This window comes from Thalassophryne amazonica, chromosome 7 (genome assembly GCF_902500255.1).
Source record: "Thalassophryne amazonica chromosome 7, fThaAma1.1, whole genome shotgun sequence".
Lineage (NCBI taxonomy): Eukaryota > Metazoa > Chordata > Actinopteri > Batrachoidiformes > Batrachoididae > Thalassophryne > Thalassophryne amazonica.
In genome coordinates this window covers 88,294,689-88,315,122 of record NC_047109.1, presented here as the reverse complement: position 1 = coordinate 88,315,122, position 20,434 = coordinate 88,294,689, and the positions used below count along the sequence as shown (strand labels likewise).

The 20,434-nt window shown below is 40.1% G+C and overlaps 1 protein-coding gene across 3 annotated transcripts in view; it reads right to left on the bottom strand.

Moving 5' to 3' along the window:
* The window catches only part of zgc:158766 (uncharacterized protein LOC100009641 homolog), a 97,612-nt gene that overhangs the window by 43,845 nt on the left and 33,333 nt on the right, over positions 1 to 20,434 (bottom strand). For all 3 annotated transcript variants that reach the window (XM_034174966.1, XM_034174967.1, XM_034174968.1), the window contains exons 8-16: positions 19,155 to 19,271; positions 17,240 to 17,338; positions 16,838 to 16,980; positions 16,611 to 16,749; positions 15,398 to 15,520; positions 15,127 to 15,291; positions 12,956 to 13,818; positions 5,633 to 5,882; positions 3,841 to 3,930 (exon numbers count right to left, since the gene is read on the bottom strand). In XM_034174966.1, the coding sequence (XP_034030857.1) occupies positions 3,841 to 3,930; positions 5,633 to 5,882; positions 12,956 to 13,818; positions 15,127 to 15,291; positions 15,398 to 15,520; positions 16,611 to 16,749; positions 16,838 to 16,980; positions 17,240 to 17,338; positions 19,155 to 19,271 (1,989 nt within the window). The remainder of the gene's footprint in view (positions 1 to 3,840; positions 3,931 to 5,632; positions 5,883 to 12,955; positions 13,819 to 15,126; positions 15,292 to 15,397; positions 15,521 to 16,610; positions 16,750 to 16,837; positions 16,981 to 17,239; positions 17,339 to 19,154; positions 19,272 to 20,434) is intronic.

The following is a 20,434-nucleotide window of genomic DNA, read 5'->3' as shown; positions in this document are numbered from 1 at the left end:
GAGGGGGTAGATATTGAAAGGGTACATGAAAATAAGTTTCTGGGGGTGATAATAGATGATAAGATAAACTGGAAGACTCATATAAAACATATACAAAGTAAACTGTCAAGAAGCATTTCAGTTCTAAACAAAGCGAAACATATTCTGGACCACAACTCACTCTGCATTCTTTACTGCTCACTGGTTTTACCATATTTACAGTACTGTGCAGAGGTATGGGGTAATACTTATAAAGGTACAACACAATCACTATCAGTAATGCAGAAAAGAGCTATAAGAATGATTCATAATAGGCGCTATAGAGATCATACAAATCCACTATTTTTACAATCCAAATTCTTAAAATTCACAGACTTGGTTCATTTTCAAACAGTACAAATTGTGTATAAAGCAATAAACAATTTACTTCCAGCAAATATTAAAAATATGTTTTTTAACAGATCAGGGGATTACAGTCTGAGGGGGAAATTTAATTTAAAGCATCAGTGGGCACGAACAACATTAAAAGGTTTCTGTATTTCTGTCTGTGGGGTGAGGATGTGGAACAGATTGGGAGTGGGGCTCAAGCAATGTCCAAGCATGAACCAGTTCAAACAGCGGTACAAAAATATGTTTTTTTCTGGGTATAGGGAGGAAGAAGGGTAATGAGGGTTAGGGTGTTTTTGTTTTTTGCTTCGGCTTGTAAATATATAGTATTTTGTATGTAAGTAGGTATGTGTAGGTGTATATTTATGTTTGTGTATATATATGTGTATATATGTATATGTGTATATATGTGTATGTATATGTGTATGTATGTTGATGTGTGTATGTATATATGTATGTGTATATATATGTATATATATATATATATATTGATATCGGTTTAGGTGTGTAGGAATCTATGTGTATATGTGGCAAAGGATATTACTGGTTGTGGGGAAGAAGGGGTAGGGATAAATAAGCTGATGCTTCACCCTACCCCTTTTCGGACATGTTGGGTACACAGTAGGAACTTTTTTGTTGTTGTCTTTACTGATCTATCTTGTAATTGTTGTTGTATCAAATGTTCGAAATAAACAGTTTTCATTCATTTTCATTCATTCATTCATTCATTCATTCATTCATTCATTCATTCATTCAAGAGTCTGTTGCTCTATAAAAAAAGCCCTCCGTAAAGCTAGGACATCTTACTACTCATCACTAATTGAAGAAAATAAGAACAACCCCAGGTTTCTTTTCAGCACTGTAGCCAGGCTGACAAAGAGTCAGAGCTCTATTGAGCTGAGTATTCCTTTAACTTTAACTAGTAATGACTTCATGACTTTCTTTGCTAATAAAATTTTAACTATTAGAGAAAAAATTACTCATAACCATCCCAAAGACGTATCGTTATCTTTGGCTGCTTTCAGTGATGCCGGTATTTGGTTAGACCAGGGGTGGGCAATCATGTGCCATGAAGGGCCAAAGCACTGCAGGTTTTCCTTGCTACCAGTGACCTCAGCAGGTGATTTCATTAATGATCAGGTGTTTCAGCAGGTAATTTCAAGACGACCAGGTGTTTATGTTCAAGGTAGAAGCTCATCAGCAACCCACCTGCTGAGGTGATTGGTTGCAAGGAAAACCTGCAGTGTCTCGGCCCTCGTTGCCCACCCCTGGGTTAGACTCTTTCTCTCAGATTGTTCTGTCTGAGTTATTTTCATTAGTTACTTCATCCAAACCATCAACACGTCTATTAGACCCCATTCCTACAAGGCTGCTCAAGGAAGCCCTACCATTATTTAATGCTTCGATCTTAAATATGATCAATCTATCTTTATTAGTTGGCTATGTACCACAGGCTTTTAAGGTGGCAGTAATTAAACCATTACTTAAAAAGCCATCACTTGACCCAGCTATCTTAGCTAATTATAGGCCAATCTCCAACCTTCCTTTTCTCTCAAAAATTCTTGAAAGGGTAGTTGTAAAACAGCTAACTGATCATCTGCAGAGGAATGGTCTATTTGAAGAGTTTCAGTCAGGATTTAGAATTCATCATAGTACAGAAACAGCATTAGTGAAGGTTACAAATGATCTTCTTAAGGCCTCAGACAGTGGACTCATCTCTGTGCTTGTTCTGTTAGACCTCAGTGCTGCTTTTGATACTGTTGACCATAAAATTTTATTACAGAGATTAGAGCATGCCATAGGTATTAAAGGCACTGCGCTGCGGTGGTTTGAATCATATTTATCTAATAGATTACAATATGTTCATGTAAATGGGGAATCTTCTTCACAGACTAAGGTTAATTATGGAGTTCCACAAGGTTCTGTGCTAGGACCAATTTTATTCACTTTATACATGCTTCCCTTAGGCAGTATTATTAGACGGCATTGCTTACATTTTCATTGTTACGCAGATGATACCCAGCTTTATCTATCCATGAAGCCAGAGGACACACACCAATTAGCTAAACTGCAGGATTGTCTTACAGACATAAAGACATGGATGACCTCTAATTTCCTGCTTTTAAAGTCAGATAAAACTGAAGTTATTGTACTTGGCCCCACAAATCTTAGAAACATGGTGTCTAACCAGATCCTTACTCTGGATGGCATTACCCTGACCTCTAGTAATACTGTGAGAAATCTTGGAGTCATTTTTGATCAGGATATGTCATTCAAAGCGCATATTAAACAAATATGTAGGACTGCTTTTTTGCATTTACGCAATATCTCTAAAATCAGAAAGGTCTTGTCTCAGAGTGATGCTGAAAAACTAATTCATGCATTTATTTCCTCTAGGCTGGACTATTGTAATTCATTATTATCAGGTTGTCCTAAAAGTTCCCTGAAAAGCCTTCAGTTAATTCAAAATGCTGCAGCTAGAGTACTAACGTGGACTAGATGGAGAGAGCATATCTCACCCATATTGGCCTCTCTTCTTTGGCTTCCTGTTAATTCTAGAATAGAATTTAAAATTCTTCTTCTTACTTATAAGGTTTTGAATAATCAGGTCCCATCTTATCTTAGGGACCTCATAGTACCATATCACCCCAATAGAGCGCTTCGCTCTCAGACTGCAGGCTTACTTGTAGTTCCTAGGGTTTGTAAGAGTAGAATGGGAGGCAGAGCCTTCAGCTTTCAGGCTCCTCTCCTGTGGAACCAGCTCCCAATTCAGATCAGGGAGACAGACACCCTCTCTACTTTTAAGATTAGGGTTAAAACTTTCCTTTTTGCTGAAGCTTATAGTTAGGGCTGGATCAGGTGACCCTGAACCATCCCTTAGTTATGCTGCTATAGACTTAGACTGCTGGGGGGTTCCCATGATGCACTGAGTGTTTCTTTCTGTTTTTGCTCTGTATGCACCACTCTGCATTTAATCATTAGTGATTGATCTCTGCTCCCCTCCACAGCATGTCTTTTTCCTGGTTCTCTCCCTCAGCCCCAACCAGTCCCAGCAGAAGACTGCCCCTCCCTGAGCCTGGTTCTGCTGGAGGTGTCTTCCTGTTAAAAGGGAGTTTTTCCTTCCCACTGTCGCCAAGTGCTTGCTCACAGGGGGTCGTTTTGACCGTTGGGGTTTTTACGTAATTATTGTATGGCCTTGCCTTACAATATAAAGCGCCTTGGGGCAACTGTTTGTTGTGATTTGGCGCAATATAAATAAAATAGATTGAAATTGATTGATTGATATAATTGCGATCACTCACGTTGATATGACTCATATATACCTGGATACCATTTGGATTCTTTTTGCACGGGTTCAAACAGCAGGTCCTTCAAAGGGCAGTCATTTCTGCCAAATATAACAACACCTCAATTATTTGATCTTGGGCCCTGCTACTTTTGGAAGAATGTAAGCACAGTCGTTTACAGGCATACCTTAAAGAATTCGTTTCCGTGGCTGCTGAGCAAGGCTTCGGACTGGGGCTTATTCTTGCTGTACAGAGCATACATTCCAAACTGATCCTCCTGCACACACGAATAACAAGTTACAACACTGACGACATACTACAAAGGTCACAGTGTACATACTCATTCATTTTCAGAGGCCATGAAAAATCAGACAAATGAAATACAAGAATAACGGTCAATATAAATAATCAATTTTACAGCCTGCACCAATATGTAGACCTGGGTCTGATTCATGGGCACGCTATCTGTTTGTGCGTTTCCACAAGACACTTTTTTTCTGCATAGTCTTAGACCAGGAGATACAGTGCATCTGGAAATATTCACAGTGCTTCACTTTTTCCACATTTTGCCATGTTACAACCTTATTCCTAAATGGAGTAAATTCATTTTTTCCTCAAAATTCTACTCACAACACCCCATTATGACAACATAAAAAAGTTGTTTTTATTTTTGCAAATTCATTCAAAATAAAAGACTAAAAAAATAATCACACGTACATAAGTATTCACACCCTTTGCTCAATACTTAGTTGAAGCACCTTAATTAATAATAAACTTAAACTTAATAATACTAAAATAAAATAAATAAAAAATTAAATAAAACTTAATATATATATCGTATAGTCTCAAATCTTCTTGAATGTGATGACACAAGTTTGGCACACCTGTCTTGATGCACCTGAGCTCAATTTTGAGTTTTATGGCAAAGGCTGTGAATACTTATGTACACGTGATTTCTGAGTTTTTTTTATTGTTAATAAATTTGCAAAAAATCTAAAAAAAAAACAAAACAACCTTTTGCATATTGTCATTATGGGTTATTGTGTGTAAAATCTTGAGGAAAAAAATTAATTTCATTCATTTTGGAATAAGGCTGTAACATAACAAATTGTGGAAAAAGTGAAGTGCTGTGAATACGTTCCGGGTGCACTGTATGTTGTGGTGGCGTACAGAAGCAAAATGACAACGACAGGCATCAGAGAGTGATGTCCTTGTGACATCATGACACCACTGATACCAGTCAATCACAAATATCTTTCTGATCAATATAAACATCATCTCATCTCTTTAGCCCCATTGGGTGCAGAGATATATAGCAGAACATGTTTATTGCACCATATTTTTTGTTAGCCTTGACCTTTGCCAAATTATCTCTAAATGTTAATCATCTCGAACTATCTGCCCAAGTAATATTTCCACTAAGTTTGATGAAAATCTATTTCGCAATTTTTTAGTTTTCTGGTTCACAGTGTGACACACACACACACACACACACACACACACACACACACACACACACACACACACACACACACACACACACACACACACACACACACACACACACACACACACACACACAGGACCAATTACAATACCCAACTTTACTGACGCAAAGAGTAAAAATTGTCATTGTCCAAATACCCGTGGACCTGACATTTCAGCAGTATACATTAAGCACTGCAAACTATTCAGTAATCGGGATCACATGAGTACAGTATTATTGTGTTGTTTTATCCACCACTTGTGTTTATGAGGATACTGACAGCTGAAGACAAATATATAGTACATTACAAACTATAATAGTACAGCAGGAGAGTGAAACCACAACACTGCACTGAATAGAGAAGATTGTTTTGAGAAGTCAGTAACTTGAGGTCAACACATCATTACAGTGACTGAAGTTATTTTGGCTTGAGTGCTGTTTTTAGATTGTCAGCATGCAGCCTCGGGTAACACTGGAGACTTTCTGGACTCACGTGTCTGAGAAAACAGCTGCTGATAGACAGTGGCGAGTGGGCACATGACTCCAGCTCTTTCAGGAAGTACTGACTATGGAAATCCCATAGTTTCTCCACATTCCCAAAAATGATACTGCGCTTTCCTCGCAGGTCCTGCGGCAAGTCCAGGCGCTCCATCTCTGGGAAATAGTGCTCAATAATGTAGCTAAGAGACCGCACATACTCCCTCTCTGTAGCAATCATCTCATCCATGATGTGTTGGATTTTACTGGTGGACAAAAACGGCATAAATTCAAGTTACCTAACATGATGGTTGTATTAATATACTACATTAATATGTCCTTGACAATTCTGATTATATATTTGACACATGACATGTACACAGTAAACAAGATAAAAAACTTTCTAAAACAATCATTACAAAATAATGTGCTCATTTTAAAATGCTTCCAATACTTGAAATTTACCACAGTTTTGCACACAGGATGCTAACCAGGCTGAACCAAGTCTCTTTTTTAAAATAAATGGTGGACATTGCAAAGACTTTGGTAATTTATAATGTATTTTTAAGGGTCCAACATTGTTTAGCTGATGGGCTGCTTCATAATAAGGGGTGAAGTTTCAGTCCCTTATTATTTACTTTAAGATGATCAAAGGGTTTAATATTGTATCTGTTGCAGTTCACGTGTCTGGGTACTTGGCCTTTGAGATAGAGAGGCTCCTGGGAAGAGCTTATGGAGTACTGAGATTGCTGGAGAGAGTAGCAGGAGAACAAAGGTCTAACTCTTTCAGGTCCTACTGATTCCTGTTGTACTTTATGGTTGTGAGATTTATACAGTGACATATTGATAACTGGATGTCTTTGGTAGTAGGTCTCTTCAGAGGATGCTTAGGTACAGCTGGAATGACTTTGTGTCAAACAAAGACCGACTTAGAAAGACCATAGAAGTAGAGAGACGGAACGCCAACTCCTGATCTCGGGGCTGAGGTTCACTTCCAGTCTTTTGCTGTGCAGCCCGCGCTTCGTTCACAGGAATTATAAACTCCAATATTCTGCTGGGACTCAACAGTATCAAACATCACAAAATAAGGTCAAAGGTTTGATCAATTATTCTGAATATTTTACCGAGCCTTACATTTTGTAGCTGCCCCAATTATAGCTCAGAGTCACGCTGCTCTCAGAATAAAAACGCTTCGTCAGTGCCGCACTGTTATTGCTTCGATGGATTGCAAAGAACCGTTTAGGTTGAAAGATCAAGATATAACCCACGTATCCCACATGTCGGGAACTATTCAGCTAAAATATATCTTATATAAAATGTAGATCTTGCAGTCGATTAGCAACAAGGCCAGTTTTAAAAGACAAAGTTATTTAGTTTATTTATGTCTGAGAGGTCAAGGTCACATTTTGAGGTACAAATATGCAGATATGACTCAAGAAAATATTTTATATTTAGTGGTAACTTTGTGGAACAGCCTGCTTCATCATGTGGTAAATGCTCCAAGTGTGATCACTTCAAAGGAGTACTGTGATTATTTTATGGTGTTTGATTTTTATTGATTGACATGTTTGATGACTATATGGTTATATTTGAGTTTCACTATGATGCTTTTTTAAATGATGAATGGTGTGTGCTTTTATTGTATTTTTATACACGTTTTATAAATAATTAATAATTATTGACTGGGATTTTCCGCCACAGTTGGTGACAGTCTGCAGGCTCTTATCAATAGTATTATCAAGTTTTGTCCTGAATACGATTTAAAATCAACAAGAACATTCAAGCTACACTTTGAACATACTTCGAGGGGATAACTTGCTAAAGCCACGGCAGAAAACGCAAGAAAACATGCAGAAACTGTGCTTTAAAAGCACATCTGGTGTTACTGCTGGCAGACGACCGGAAGTGAATTACCCCAACTCTCGCAGCCGAGTGGCTGAAATTTCGGGGTCGCAAGCTCACAAACAGAACTCAATAGAATGAGATCTTGAGTTGGCATTCCAGTCCCTCTACTTCTATGGAAAGACTCACATGAGGAGTATCACTTGTATTGTGAGGTCAACTGCATCAGACACAGCATTCTGACCATGTTTCACGGTTCTCTGAGCAAGATTTAGCTAGCAAGTTAACCAGAATTGAGGGACCTGGGAACTGGAAAAGTCTAGTGGGAAGCCCACGTTTCACCTGACTGCGCCATGCAGAGAGCTAAATTAAAACGCTGGGGATGGGCCGGTTATCTGTCTGGGTGTTTGCCATCCAGGACCCAAGCACCTGACTAACAAGTCAATATCTAGTCTGTCATTGTCCCTGAAGCACCGATGAAGTCAGGAACACTAACATGCTCATATGAATACGGACAACGTGAAAAATGAGAGAATAATTCTTTCCCTGGTGAAGAAGGCTCACTAAACAGGAATACTGTTTAGTACTGCGTCCGAGCAGGATAACTTATACAGTCATGACATCTATCAAGCAGGTGCCTTGGAGGCACTTGTAGGTTGTGTCAAATGCTCAGGCAACAGTGCGTCAGTCATGTCACTGTGTGCAAACTTGGTTCCCTCAGCTCTCAGAAGGTAAGCAGAGCAGGACATGATGAATTAAAACCAGTAGCTGTGCATGTGGTTCTGCATGTAGAAACTTAACTGTGTCAGGAAGGGCATCTGGCATCAAGTCTGAGCAACATCCCAATGTGGCTCTCTACCACATAATTTGTGGGGACAACCACAAGCTCAAGTAGCACAGTCTCCATGAGCCAAAATATAATTTTGCACTTACTGACCCTGTGCCCTAATTAATATGCAAATCACATTGCTTTTACGATGGTGATGGTTCCTCCCCACTGCACCCGTGTGCCAAGCTTGGTCAGTTTTGGCCCAATGGCATTAGAAATGCAGAAGTAAATGTTCAGATGGATGGACGGTGTTTTTGACTCCCTCAGGCGGTTGGGAGACAATAAAGACTGTTTACATCTTATAGAAAAAAATCTGTGCAGTTTTGGAAGAACATCCTATGGACAGACTAGACAAACATCAACAAACATAGATGGGAGGAAAGTATTGTGAAGAAGTGGATGTCATCATGTTCATTGGTGATGTGACCGCTAACAAAAAACAGCAGGATTAATGCTGATGTTTTTAAAGTTTTAACCCTTATTCACAGTGTAAATGGATAATGACCAAGAAGAAGCCACAAAAGCACGGCAAGACTTTCAGAGTAGAACAGGGAAATGTTCTGTTATGGTTAAATAACCTGAAGAAGAAGTAGCCTGTTGTGTGGGCCACTGAAGAGGAGGTACTGCTGGCCCACCACCAGAGGGCGCCCTGCCTGAAGTGCGGGCTTCAGGCATGAGGGGGCGCAACCGCCTCGCAGGAGCAACCGAGAGTGACAGCTGTCACTCATCATCTCCAGCTCATCACCACCATCTCCACAAAAGCCGGGCAGCAACTCCACCTCGCTGCCGAGATATCGTCTTACCTTCAGGTAATACTCTCAGCCAGGTTTGGTGCCCAACGCACGTGATTCTCTTCTGAACTGTTTGCAGGTGTCCTGATTCTCGCTACTTGAACCTGGAGGCTGGGTTCGCGGATGGTGGAGGAGTGATGCCTTTCACTCCTCACTCCGAACTCCGATAAGTAGTGAATCAGACTCTGCATAAACTGTGTTGTTTCGGAGGTGGAGGTGTTTTTCCCACCAGAGAAAGGAGAGACTGTTGCTGACTGTTGTACTGGGTGTGTACACACACACCCACCATTAACTGTTTCTGCCTCCTGCCAGCAGTACCAGGTCTGACAGCTGGAGACGGTGGCCACCTGGGGACTCAGGACTTGGTGGCTCCAGTGCGCTTCAGATCCGTTGGCAGTGGAAATCGTGTGGGGCCTGGCTCTTCTCTGGACAGACGTCTTCTATCCTCAAGCCTGCCCACACGTCACCTTTATATATATTGACTGAATTCAAAATCTGTGATTGTCTGTATTTCGTTGTGCACATTCACAACATTAAATTGTTATCTTTTTGGCTCATCCATTGTCCGTTCATTTACGCCCCCTGTTGTGGGTCCGTGTCACTACACTTTCCCAACATAGCCTACATATTGGTAGCCCAACTCTTACCCCAATGACCTACCTGCTTTGTCATGTTAAAAGTGCTAAAAATGTATAATTTGTCAAATTATTTTTGAGGCTTTGAAAATTGGCGACTACATACAGAAAGTGTTGTGACTTATATACACTGTGTATCTGATTTTGTGTCCTTAAATAAGACACTTCAACTATGTTGTCCTGGTCCACTGAGGTGCAAATGGGTACTGGCCTTGACTGGGGAGTAAAACCTATAATGTACTTGCATCTCATCAACATGGAATCATAGACTTTAAAGATACGCACCAGTCCAAAAAGCCATAAGGCCTGGAAGTGATTTACATTCTATCGCTCTCTCTCCGTAACTTGATTTGTATGTACGAGGTCTATTAGAAAAGTATCCGACCTTACCTCCTCCGCACGTCTGTCTTAATGTGCCGAAAAAGTCCTGATGTCCACGTCTTTTCACAATTCCTGTGCTAGTCAGATGACATACCGGATCAAGACAGCGTCCAGTTTAAAAATGAACGGCACATTTCACTGTTACAGGAGTTTTTGTCATGGAAAGAGAAGCCGCTCCACCGCGCGTCGCGGCGGAGCTGCATGGCGCAAAGAAACGCCGTGATGAAGCCTTCCAGGACATGTTTGGGCATGTCCAGCTCATGCACAATCACAATCGGATATTCACACGACTGGAAAGCAACCGGAATCCGTCTGAAATCCACCTGAAAGCTGTCCTGTGAGACCAACACGGAGGTGGTTTTGTGACGCGTAATGAACGGCTCCGTGGTGCGTCCCTCCGCTTCTTTTTTCATGAAAAAACTCCTGTAACGGTGGAATGTGCCGAAAAAGTGCTGATGTCCACATCTTCTGCCTTTTTGTGAAAGTCAGAGGAGGTCCCGGATCAACAAAGCTTTCACGTTGGAAATGATCTGGTTGTTCCAGCAGGGTGTCAGCCTGTCGATGGGGGCTGGGAGCGCGCCGCGCTCTCACGAGTTGTGGGCAGTCCTTAAAGCGGCAGTAACACTTCGTAATCTGTTTAATCCCCATAAAATCGGCCCTGAAAGCCATATTAATTTTTTGAACGGTGTCCACCTGGAGGTCTCTCACAGTTTCTGGAAAAAAATTGATGCAGCAAAGATCCAAATCATTCAGACATTTATTCGCAATAAAAATAGACGAGAGGGGTGGACCACACCTCACTCATGACGCAACCGACAGGCATGAAAAAACTTGCGCACGAGGGTTCAAGCTTGTCTGACGCAATCACACGTGATTCAAAGCCATATGGTGCAGACCATTCCTCTGCAGAGGAATGGTCTATTTGAAGAGTTTCAGTCAGGTTTTAGAATTCATCATAGTACAGAAACAGCATTAGTGAAGGTTACAAATGATCTTCTTATGGCCTCGGACAGTGGACTCATCTCTGTGCTTGTTCTGTTAAACCTCAGTGCTGCTTTTGATACTGTTGACCATAAAATTTTATTACAGAGATTAGAGCATGCCATAGGTATTAAAGGCACTGCGCTGCGGTGGTTTGAATCATATTTGTCTAATAGATTACAATTTGTTCATGTAAATGGGGAATCTTCTTCACAGACTAAAGTTAATTATGGAGTTCCACAAGGTTCTGTGCTAGGACCAATTTTATTCACTTTATATATGCTTCCCTTAGGCAGTATTATTAGACGGTATTGCTTAAATTTTCATTGTTACGCAGATGATACCCAGCTTTATCTATCCATGAAGCCAGAGGACACACACCAATTAGCTAAACTGCAGGATTGTCTTACAGACATAAAGACATGGATGACCTCTAATTTCCTGCTTTTAAACTCAGATAAAACTGAAGTTATTGTACTTGGCCCCACAAATCTTAGAAACATGGTGTCTAACCAGATCCTTACTCTGGATGGCATTACCCTGACCTCTAGTAATACTGTGAGAAATCTTGGAGTCATTTTTGATCAGGATATGTCATTCAAAGCGCATATTAAACAAATATGTAGGACTGCTTTTTTGCATTTACGCAATATCTCTAAAATCAGAAAGGTCTTGTCTCAGAGTGATGCTGAAAAACTAATTCATGCATTTATTTCCTCTAGGCTGGACTATTGTAATTCATTATTATCAGGTTGTCCTAAAAGTTCCCTAAAAAGCCTTCAGTTAATTCAAAATGCTGCAGCTAGAGTGCTGACGGGGACTAGAAGGAGAGAGCATATCTCACCCATATTGGCCTCTCTTCATTGGCTTCCTGTTAATTCTAGAATAGAATTTAAAATTCTTCTTCTTACTTATAAGGTTTTGAATAATCAGGTCCCATCTTATCTTAGGGACCTCGTAGTACCATATCACCCCAATAGAGCGCTTCGCTCTCAGACTGCAGGCTTACTTGTAGTTCCTAGGGTTTGTAAGAGTAGAATGGGAGGCAGAGCCTTCAGCTTTCAGGCTCCTCTCCTGTGGAACCAGCTCCCAATTTAGATCAGGGAGACAGACACCCTCTCTACTTTTAAGATTAGGCTTAAAACTTTCCTTTTTGCTAAAGCTTATAGTTAGGGCTGGATCAGGTGACCCTGAACCATCCCTTAGTTATGCTGCTATAGACGTAGACTGCTGGGGGGTTCCCATGATGCACTGTTTCTTTCTCTTTTTGCTCTGTATGCACCACTCTGCATTTAATCATTAGTGATCGATCTCTGCTCCCCTCCACAGCATATCTTTTTCCTGGTTCTCTCCCTCAGCCCCAACCAGTCCCAGCAGAAGACTGCCCCTCCCTGAGCCTGGTTCTGCTGGAGGTTTCTTCCTGTTAAAAGGGAGTTTTTCCTTCCCACTGTAGCCAAGTGCTTGCTCACAGGGGGTCGTTTTGACCGTTGGGGTTTTACATCATTATTGTATGGCCTTGCCTTACAATATAAAGCGCCTTGGGGCAACTGTTTGTTGTGATTTGGCGCTATATAAAAAAAAAATTGATTGATTGATTGATTGATATGGTTTTTTAAAAAAATAATAAGGTCGGATACTTTTCTAACAGACCTCGTAAATACCCTCAAATTAAACCTGAGTCTACTTTGACCTTGTTATTACGTGTTTTAAGCTCCAACAACTTTTAATAGAAAAACAGAACACATAAAATACTGCCAAACCCGTTAATTAATACTGTGAAATGGTTGTCCTCCCTTGTCCATGCCAAACAGTGTTGATATTTCATACATTTACGTTCACATCTCAAAACTAAGTTGTGTATCGTGGATTCATGTCCTCACCTGCTCTGTTTCTTGCAGTCTCCGTCGCTGTGTCTGTTATGGATCCTGAAGGGTGCAGACAAGCTGCGGCTGTGTCCGAATGGGGTGGTCATCACACTTGGTCTGTGCAGCTTATTCTCCATGGAAACGTTACTGGCCACCTCTAGACCCTTTATGTACACGCCAGTATAACCATGAATGTGACTGGCATCTGAGTGGCTGCCATCCCGTGGGGACAGCTCATAGCTCATGGTCTTCTTCATGATCTTCTTCAGTGGCTGTTTGCGGACACGAGTGGCAGTGGAGTAGATAGGCTCTGAGTGACAGGATATGGTCGAGTCGACGGTGCAGTCGCTATCTGTGTCGTCAAAGAGGGATGGACTCTTCCTCCCTATGCTGTCACGCTCCGGAGGAAAAGGAAAATGAGAGGAAGAGGAGCATGAATTAGCAGAATGGGGCTTTGAGTCCTCATAAGTCAATGGTGCCTTGGCAGAGTACATGGGCACATCAGGCAAATGTGTGCATCCATTAACTCCATGTGCTTCTGTTGTGTCACATTTGTTTTCTTTTAAAGATGCCGACATATCCATTATAACTGTTGCAGATTTAGGAGATGCTATCGCAGCTTTGGACAAAGTCTCTTCCAGCTGCTGCTTTGTTTGCTGACATTTGTGCCACAGCGTGTTCCACTGCTGCAGCTGCTGAGGACTGTCCAGGGACAGCACCATGTCATTGAGGGTGCTGAAGTTGTCCATGGAGAACTTGGAGGCCTCAGTGCAATAACCCTGGAGTACCTGTATCACAGCGGGTGAAAGGCCGACACCAGTGTCCTCCAGGCCCAACTGGCATAAGTAGTCCTGGCAATGCCCCATCCAGTGATTGACCTACACATTTGACATTCAGCATGAGAAGTACGGACAAATGCAATAACATAATCATATTAAAATTCATCTGTTGTGATACAGCCATCCATCTATCAAAACAACCCGCTTATTCCAGTGAAGGGTCATGAGGGGGCTGGAGGATATCCCAGCAGTCATTGGGTGAGAGCCCTGGTACACCCCGTTTCTACAAGGTTACACTGAAGTAGGGGTTGGCAATAGTGTTTCACGAAGGGCAAACACAGTTTCATGCAACCCAGCACCTCAGCAGGTGGTTTTAAGGCCCAATCACCCAGAGATACGACGTTTGTGATTTGGAAGAGTCACCAACAGCCCACTTAAGAATATGGTCACTGAAGTTTTGGCAAAAAGTGAAGTTGCACTCACGTATATGATTGTTTTGCAATGGTCGTAAAGACACCATGGCACAACATACACATGATGGTGGGAAAACCTTTTAAGACAGTTGTGTGTATGTGGCACAACTCTGTAAGACTGTCTTCCTTTTTCAGGAAATTACATGACTGTGGCAGGACTGTCGTGCACATGTCATAAAACTGTGGCTGATCGTATTTTGAACATATGCAGGATATGCTCTGCCACTTATTTTCATCCTGCAATACTGGGCCCTTATCAATGCAAAATCACCTGTTGAGGTGATTGGTAGCAAGATAAACCTGCACCTTCTCTGCCCTCAATGGCTGCTACACACTATTGCAATGACCACCATGTACAGGCTGTTTTTTTTTAAATTACACTGTTAATCTTTAAGAATTAAAAATAATTTTCCAATTTCCATCAATCGGTAACTTTAGATTGGTGACAACTTTGGAGTACTAAAATAATTAACAACCAAGTATTCAACCAGAATCTCTTCTGTGTCAAAACCAACGCCAGGCTGGTTAATAGATAGTAAACATCTATGAAGGATGTAGAAAGAAGTAAAAAATGTACAACTTTCATGCAATGGTTAATCTAAACATGTTTGCATTTATAAAAGACAAATAAGTTGTTCCAAAGCTGTTGGAACAACTACACACCAGCAACCTAAGCAAGTTGAAGTCATTGCTGAACATCCTGTATATATCTCTGTAAGGTACAATTTTTACAGGCAAAAATAATCAAATCAAAGAACAGTACCCACCCGACAAACAGACCCTGCTAATTGTGGGAGACCACAGTCAGTGACTCCAACTATGAGCCTAATTACAGAACATTCATTGAAATATGAGCATTAATCTTGACTTAGAAAAAGTTTAATAACCACAAGCCATTTTTGACCAAATGCAAGCAAATGTGTTTCATACTTACTGAGTCATAAAATTCATACAGATTGGTTAGAATGTCTAATTGCGACTTTCGTCTCTCCATTCTGCTTAAAGTGGAACCCAAATGCTGTTTGAAGTCCAGGAAGACAGAGCTGGGGAGGGATTCTGGAGCCTCTTTGACCAGCTGCAGGCCGTGCCGCTGCTGCTGCTGTCAGGACAACACATACAAAGCAATTTCAAAATCCAAAATGAGATCCAACAGAAATGTGTTTAAAAGTGATGTATAATGTACAACACCACAAATTCACATTTACCACTGACTCCTCCATAAACTGGTCCAAGCTCTCTTTCATCTCCTTTATTTTATCAGAAGACAAAGTCAAAGATTCCAAAGGTGTGAGCTGCTTTTCTCCCTCTACACCGAACCATAGTTTGATCTGAAAACAAAGCAGGATTTGTATTATGTAAGTATCCCACTTGGAAAAAACAACTGCAGAATCTACAAGGTGTCATCCCTTTTGATTGTTTTTTTAAACACAGAAATTATAAAAAGGATTTTGTTTGGCATTTCTTGTATTCAAATAATTAATTTCAATTTTTCAATTTATTTTCATTTACAGCGCCAAATCACAACAAGGTCGCCTCAAGGTGCTTTACACAAGTAAGGTCTAACCGTACCAACCCCCACAGCAACAGTGGTAAGGAAAAACTCCCTCTGAGGAAGAAACCTCAAGCAGACCAGACTCAAAGGGGTGACCCTCTGCTTGGGCCATGCTACCGACACAAATTTCAAAACAATTCACAACACGAACATACAGGAATTACAATCCTATATGGCCATTACGGTCAAAGTTTACCTTGTCTGAAAACAATTTATGATTCTGACACATGGGGATTGAAATACATGAACAACATGTGACACACTTTCTGTGGCAATGTCACAGATTATTGGGCTGGGCGGGGGTGTCAGTGTTTGCCAAAGAAATGCAGTAAATCTTCCCTTGCATAAAACTGAAGCAGAACTAAAGTGATGGACACAACTAGTAAACATAGTTAATCAGAGATCAAGTTCGGAAGAACTCAAGAAGAAATTTAGATATACTATATTTTACACAAAGGTTTTACCGGATATTTGCTGGACAGGTAAGACAACACTCACACAGGTCTACAATGTCAGTTGTCAACACTAATACAAGTTACAGTGAAACGTTTTTACCTGGTTTGCTAAACACGAGTCAGTGTGGACACTGTTAGTGTTTTAAATGCGGTGTAAAGTAAACTTCAAACCTTGCACATGCGCATATGTACATCTTCCTTCATGCCATCTGCAAGGTTTCCTTCTGTGAACTCACTACATTGCTATGGGATTGTCCATACTGGCAATAAAATTATTTGTAATTTTGTGCTACACCACATAAGTAAAGGTACGGTACAATTAATAGATTTTAACATAAAGTAAAATTTGACAATTTTGTGCAAAATCAAAGGGGACTATACCTTTAAAATGGAAATACAGTTTGAGTTCACCTGTTGTATTTGCTCCTCAAAGCTGAAGACCTCCAGCAGACTCTCCAAGTCTTTTTGAGATTTATTGGACAGAATCACGAGTTTATGGACCTCCTCATCAACTTGGTTGTACAATGCAGTCAACATGTCGAGGGCATCCCTGAATACATAAAATACAGCTAATTGAAAGTTAATTTTACTGAATCATCCTTTGTACCACTCACCACGAGCATCCACTGCTGCAGTACCTGTAGTTCTTGTTCTCGCACGTCTCTTCCTTCCTGATGCGTGCCAGCACGGTACCCCCTTCCAGACGCAATCTGTTTAGATGACTGTCATCTAGAACACAATTCATGAGGTGCCTCTGCTGTTCCATCATTTCATACACCTCCTGAAATAAAAACCATCCTAATTAATGCAGTTTAAAGGTGAGCTTCTGCTTTAAATGTTAAATTCTATTCAAAATATCATCTCAGGGAGGTTGCTTACTTCAATAGTAGAAGATAGAAGTAAAAGTTAACCACAACACAAATTCCTGAACAGTTTACTCCAGTTAGGAGTTTAGTTAGGATATGTGGAAAGAAGATGATCAGCATTGATCTGTTTTGTGCAGAAGGAGGCATAAATCAGACGGAGAGACTGGCTCCAACCTTAGAGGTCTTCAGGTTCCTGCTGTTACTCAGGGTGCAGATAGACTCCTGAAGTGATGAGATAGCTGCACTACAACTGCTGGCAAAGGGTTCAATTTTCTGTGAGAGATAAGGGGAAAGTAATGATCGCTTTCATGTACTGAAAAATGACCATATTTTGAATGTAAAACTTTGCTACGCCCACACAAAGAATTATAGGGTGTCTGGATTACTTTGCAGGATTAATAAAAAACATAATGTTTTCATAAAATATAGTGAAAAGGTCTGCCAGAATTCAGGAAAAGTGGCTTTATAAAAAATTAATAGACATTTTTGAGTAGAAGTATATCAGTTTTGTTTTTGGTCCAGTTTATGTAAAAATAGGATACCAAGCTAACATTTTTATTTTTAGCTTCTAAATGGACAAGGAACATACACAGTAGATAAATGACAAATTTTAAGTAAAGTGTTCAACATTCATATGAATAACATCATGACAAAAATCATATTACTCTTAAAATGCTGAGTAAACACAATGAACATCTTAATTTGTCACTTCTACATGTTCTATGCCATTTCATTAAGAAGTTATAACTGATGTTTGTAATTTAATGATTTAACAGTGATCGCGGAATACTGCTTATGATTAACAAACTAACAAATGGTGCATATATTCTGATGTCCAGGTTATGTTTTTAAATCCTGACCAAAACATGAATGAACATTAGATCAAAAGACAAATTAGACCAAAATAAGAAGATAAATATCCAACATCCACGTAATAATAACATGCATGTTTGGTGCTGAGAGAACACATTTTATGTTGTGTCATTCAAACATCGAGCATGTCCTGCTGCTTTTGCTTTTCTTAAATGCGATAAACTTATGTGGAAACATTATTAAGCAATATTCAAAACTGAGACAGCAATATGAGATCACACATTGCACATGCTGGACAACATCATTAGCAAAGGGCTGAAACACTGAAATACTATGAAATTTTGCCTATTTAGGGATTCATTTCTAAGTATGTTTTTCTAATGAAAATTTTTAAATTTGAGGTTGGTATCCATTTTTCCAAGATTCAGGAGAGTTTATTCCATCAAAAAAGAGTGGATACCAACTTCTACTCAAAAATGCCGCTTCCTGAAAAAAAATGGTGGTAAATGGTCTGGTCTAGAAAAAGAAGTTAAAAATTAACCCCTAACACAATTATGTTTGTGATTCTGCCAGGTTAAGTTCTTAATTAAGTGGGGTTTAAACATTCATGAATTATCATATACGCCTTACAGTTTTTGACCGTTCATGGCTATTTAGCTCAAAAATTGCCCAAGTGCCACACCCACCATGTAGTGACACTGCCGTGATGTCATTTCTGTATCACAGCAGTGTTGCTAGATACCACCACAACCTCACCCAGACTTGAGAAAACATAAGCGAGAATCACAGCGCCAATATGAAACATGACAAATGTATTACAGTGCCAGTATGACAGGCCACACCTTGTGCACTTTTTTGTCTCACGTGTTACATAATACGCATGATTCATGAAGACGCAGTCACAAAACAGCCAAAACGCACCAATACATTGTCAGAACATGACACATGTCAAGATAGTAGTAAATATTTGAACATTTCAAATAGTGTTGCAGCATATCCTGGGCCCAAAACAAGATGTACCATGGCACGGTGCTCAAAGTCAGCAAAATGTCAACAGGTCACATCATGCTTCGTGCCCATCCTAAAGATACGTTTATTATGTTCTCATTTTTTCTCACAAAACTGGAGCGTCTGTATTTTTTAATTACATTTATTTTAGCATTCAGCAAAGTCACAAATTTAAGACAAATTTTCTCGCATTCGAGCAGAAGTCTGTCAAGCACTTTATAAGCCCAGCTGATGTTTGACACACGCTGATCACCTCCATCACGCCCACCTGTCTGAAGTGGATCCAGTGGTTGTGGTCATAATGGAAAGAACCGTCCAGGTCTCCTGTGAGTTGAGTTTGGTCGATGTGTTTCAGCAGCGACTTCAGAGATGTCAGTGCTTCAAACTGTGAGGAAACAACAAACACCTCAGTGTGCTGTCCTGCACCAAAGCATGAACGCCGCTTTCACACCTTTTCACTGGTTTGGTTTGCTTTCACACAGCCATTTTTCTAAGTGTACCAAAACTTGTAAATAAAGACCACACTGTCCCCTCACTGGTCAGAGATTCTGTGTGTATGTTTCAGGGTTTATGTCACAGCAGGAATTTCTGAAACTTGTTAAACTGAGATGCATACATCGCTAGCATAGGCTGGCTTAGTTCCTACAGTTTATTTTATATTTTTAGGATGTGACTTGCCTACAAACCAGTGAAAATGTCTTCCTGTAAATCCCTTCTCTCTCTGTCAGGGATATGCGTCTTGGAAGGTTTAAAATCATGACAAACTGGCGTGCGAAGATTTAGTCCACACCAGAGTTCAGATGCTTGTTCAGACCTCTCACAGTTCCACTGACACAGACACAACACAGGCAAACTCCTGCTTATTACATCTGCATAACTTGCAGATGTAATACACCAGTATCTATATTATAATAGCCAAGTAGCCTCTGTGTGCGTGGATGCATGTATGCATGCGTGTGTATGGCTTCAATCACGGACAAACCAGGGAGAGCTGACATTTGCTGTTTGGTATGTTTATGTATTTTGGGTCAAGGATGAAGGCTGCAAAAATGGAAAGTTGATAGGACTTAACAGGAAATAATTTAATTTAATTAAATTTAATTGAATTAGCTTATAATGCGCCAAATCACAGCAAAAGCTGTCTCAAGGTGCCTTACATAAAACAAGTCAACATAAAATTGAATAAATAATTAAAAATGAATAAAAAAAATTCAAATACATAAATAAAAACAGAAGTAAAAGAATAAAACAAATAAAAATAAAAACTATCCATAAGAAAGAGAATAAAAATAGGTTTTGAGTCTTGACTCTATATATAAATAAAAGGGTTGAGTTCTTCTTCTAAAAACTGTTGAGGTCTAAGGGCCTAAAACATCTTGGACTCACACCATTCCAACTCTTTATAGAAACTTTATTTAATTTATTACCACCCTTGACAAATGTCAGCTACCTATTTTACAAACACTACCCAATCTAGAGCCTGTGGATCCTCACCGGAAACACGCTAGTACATTTAACAAGTGATGTGACTATTCAACATTTTAAAAA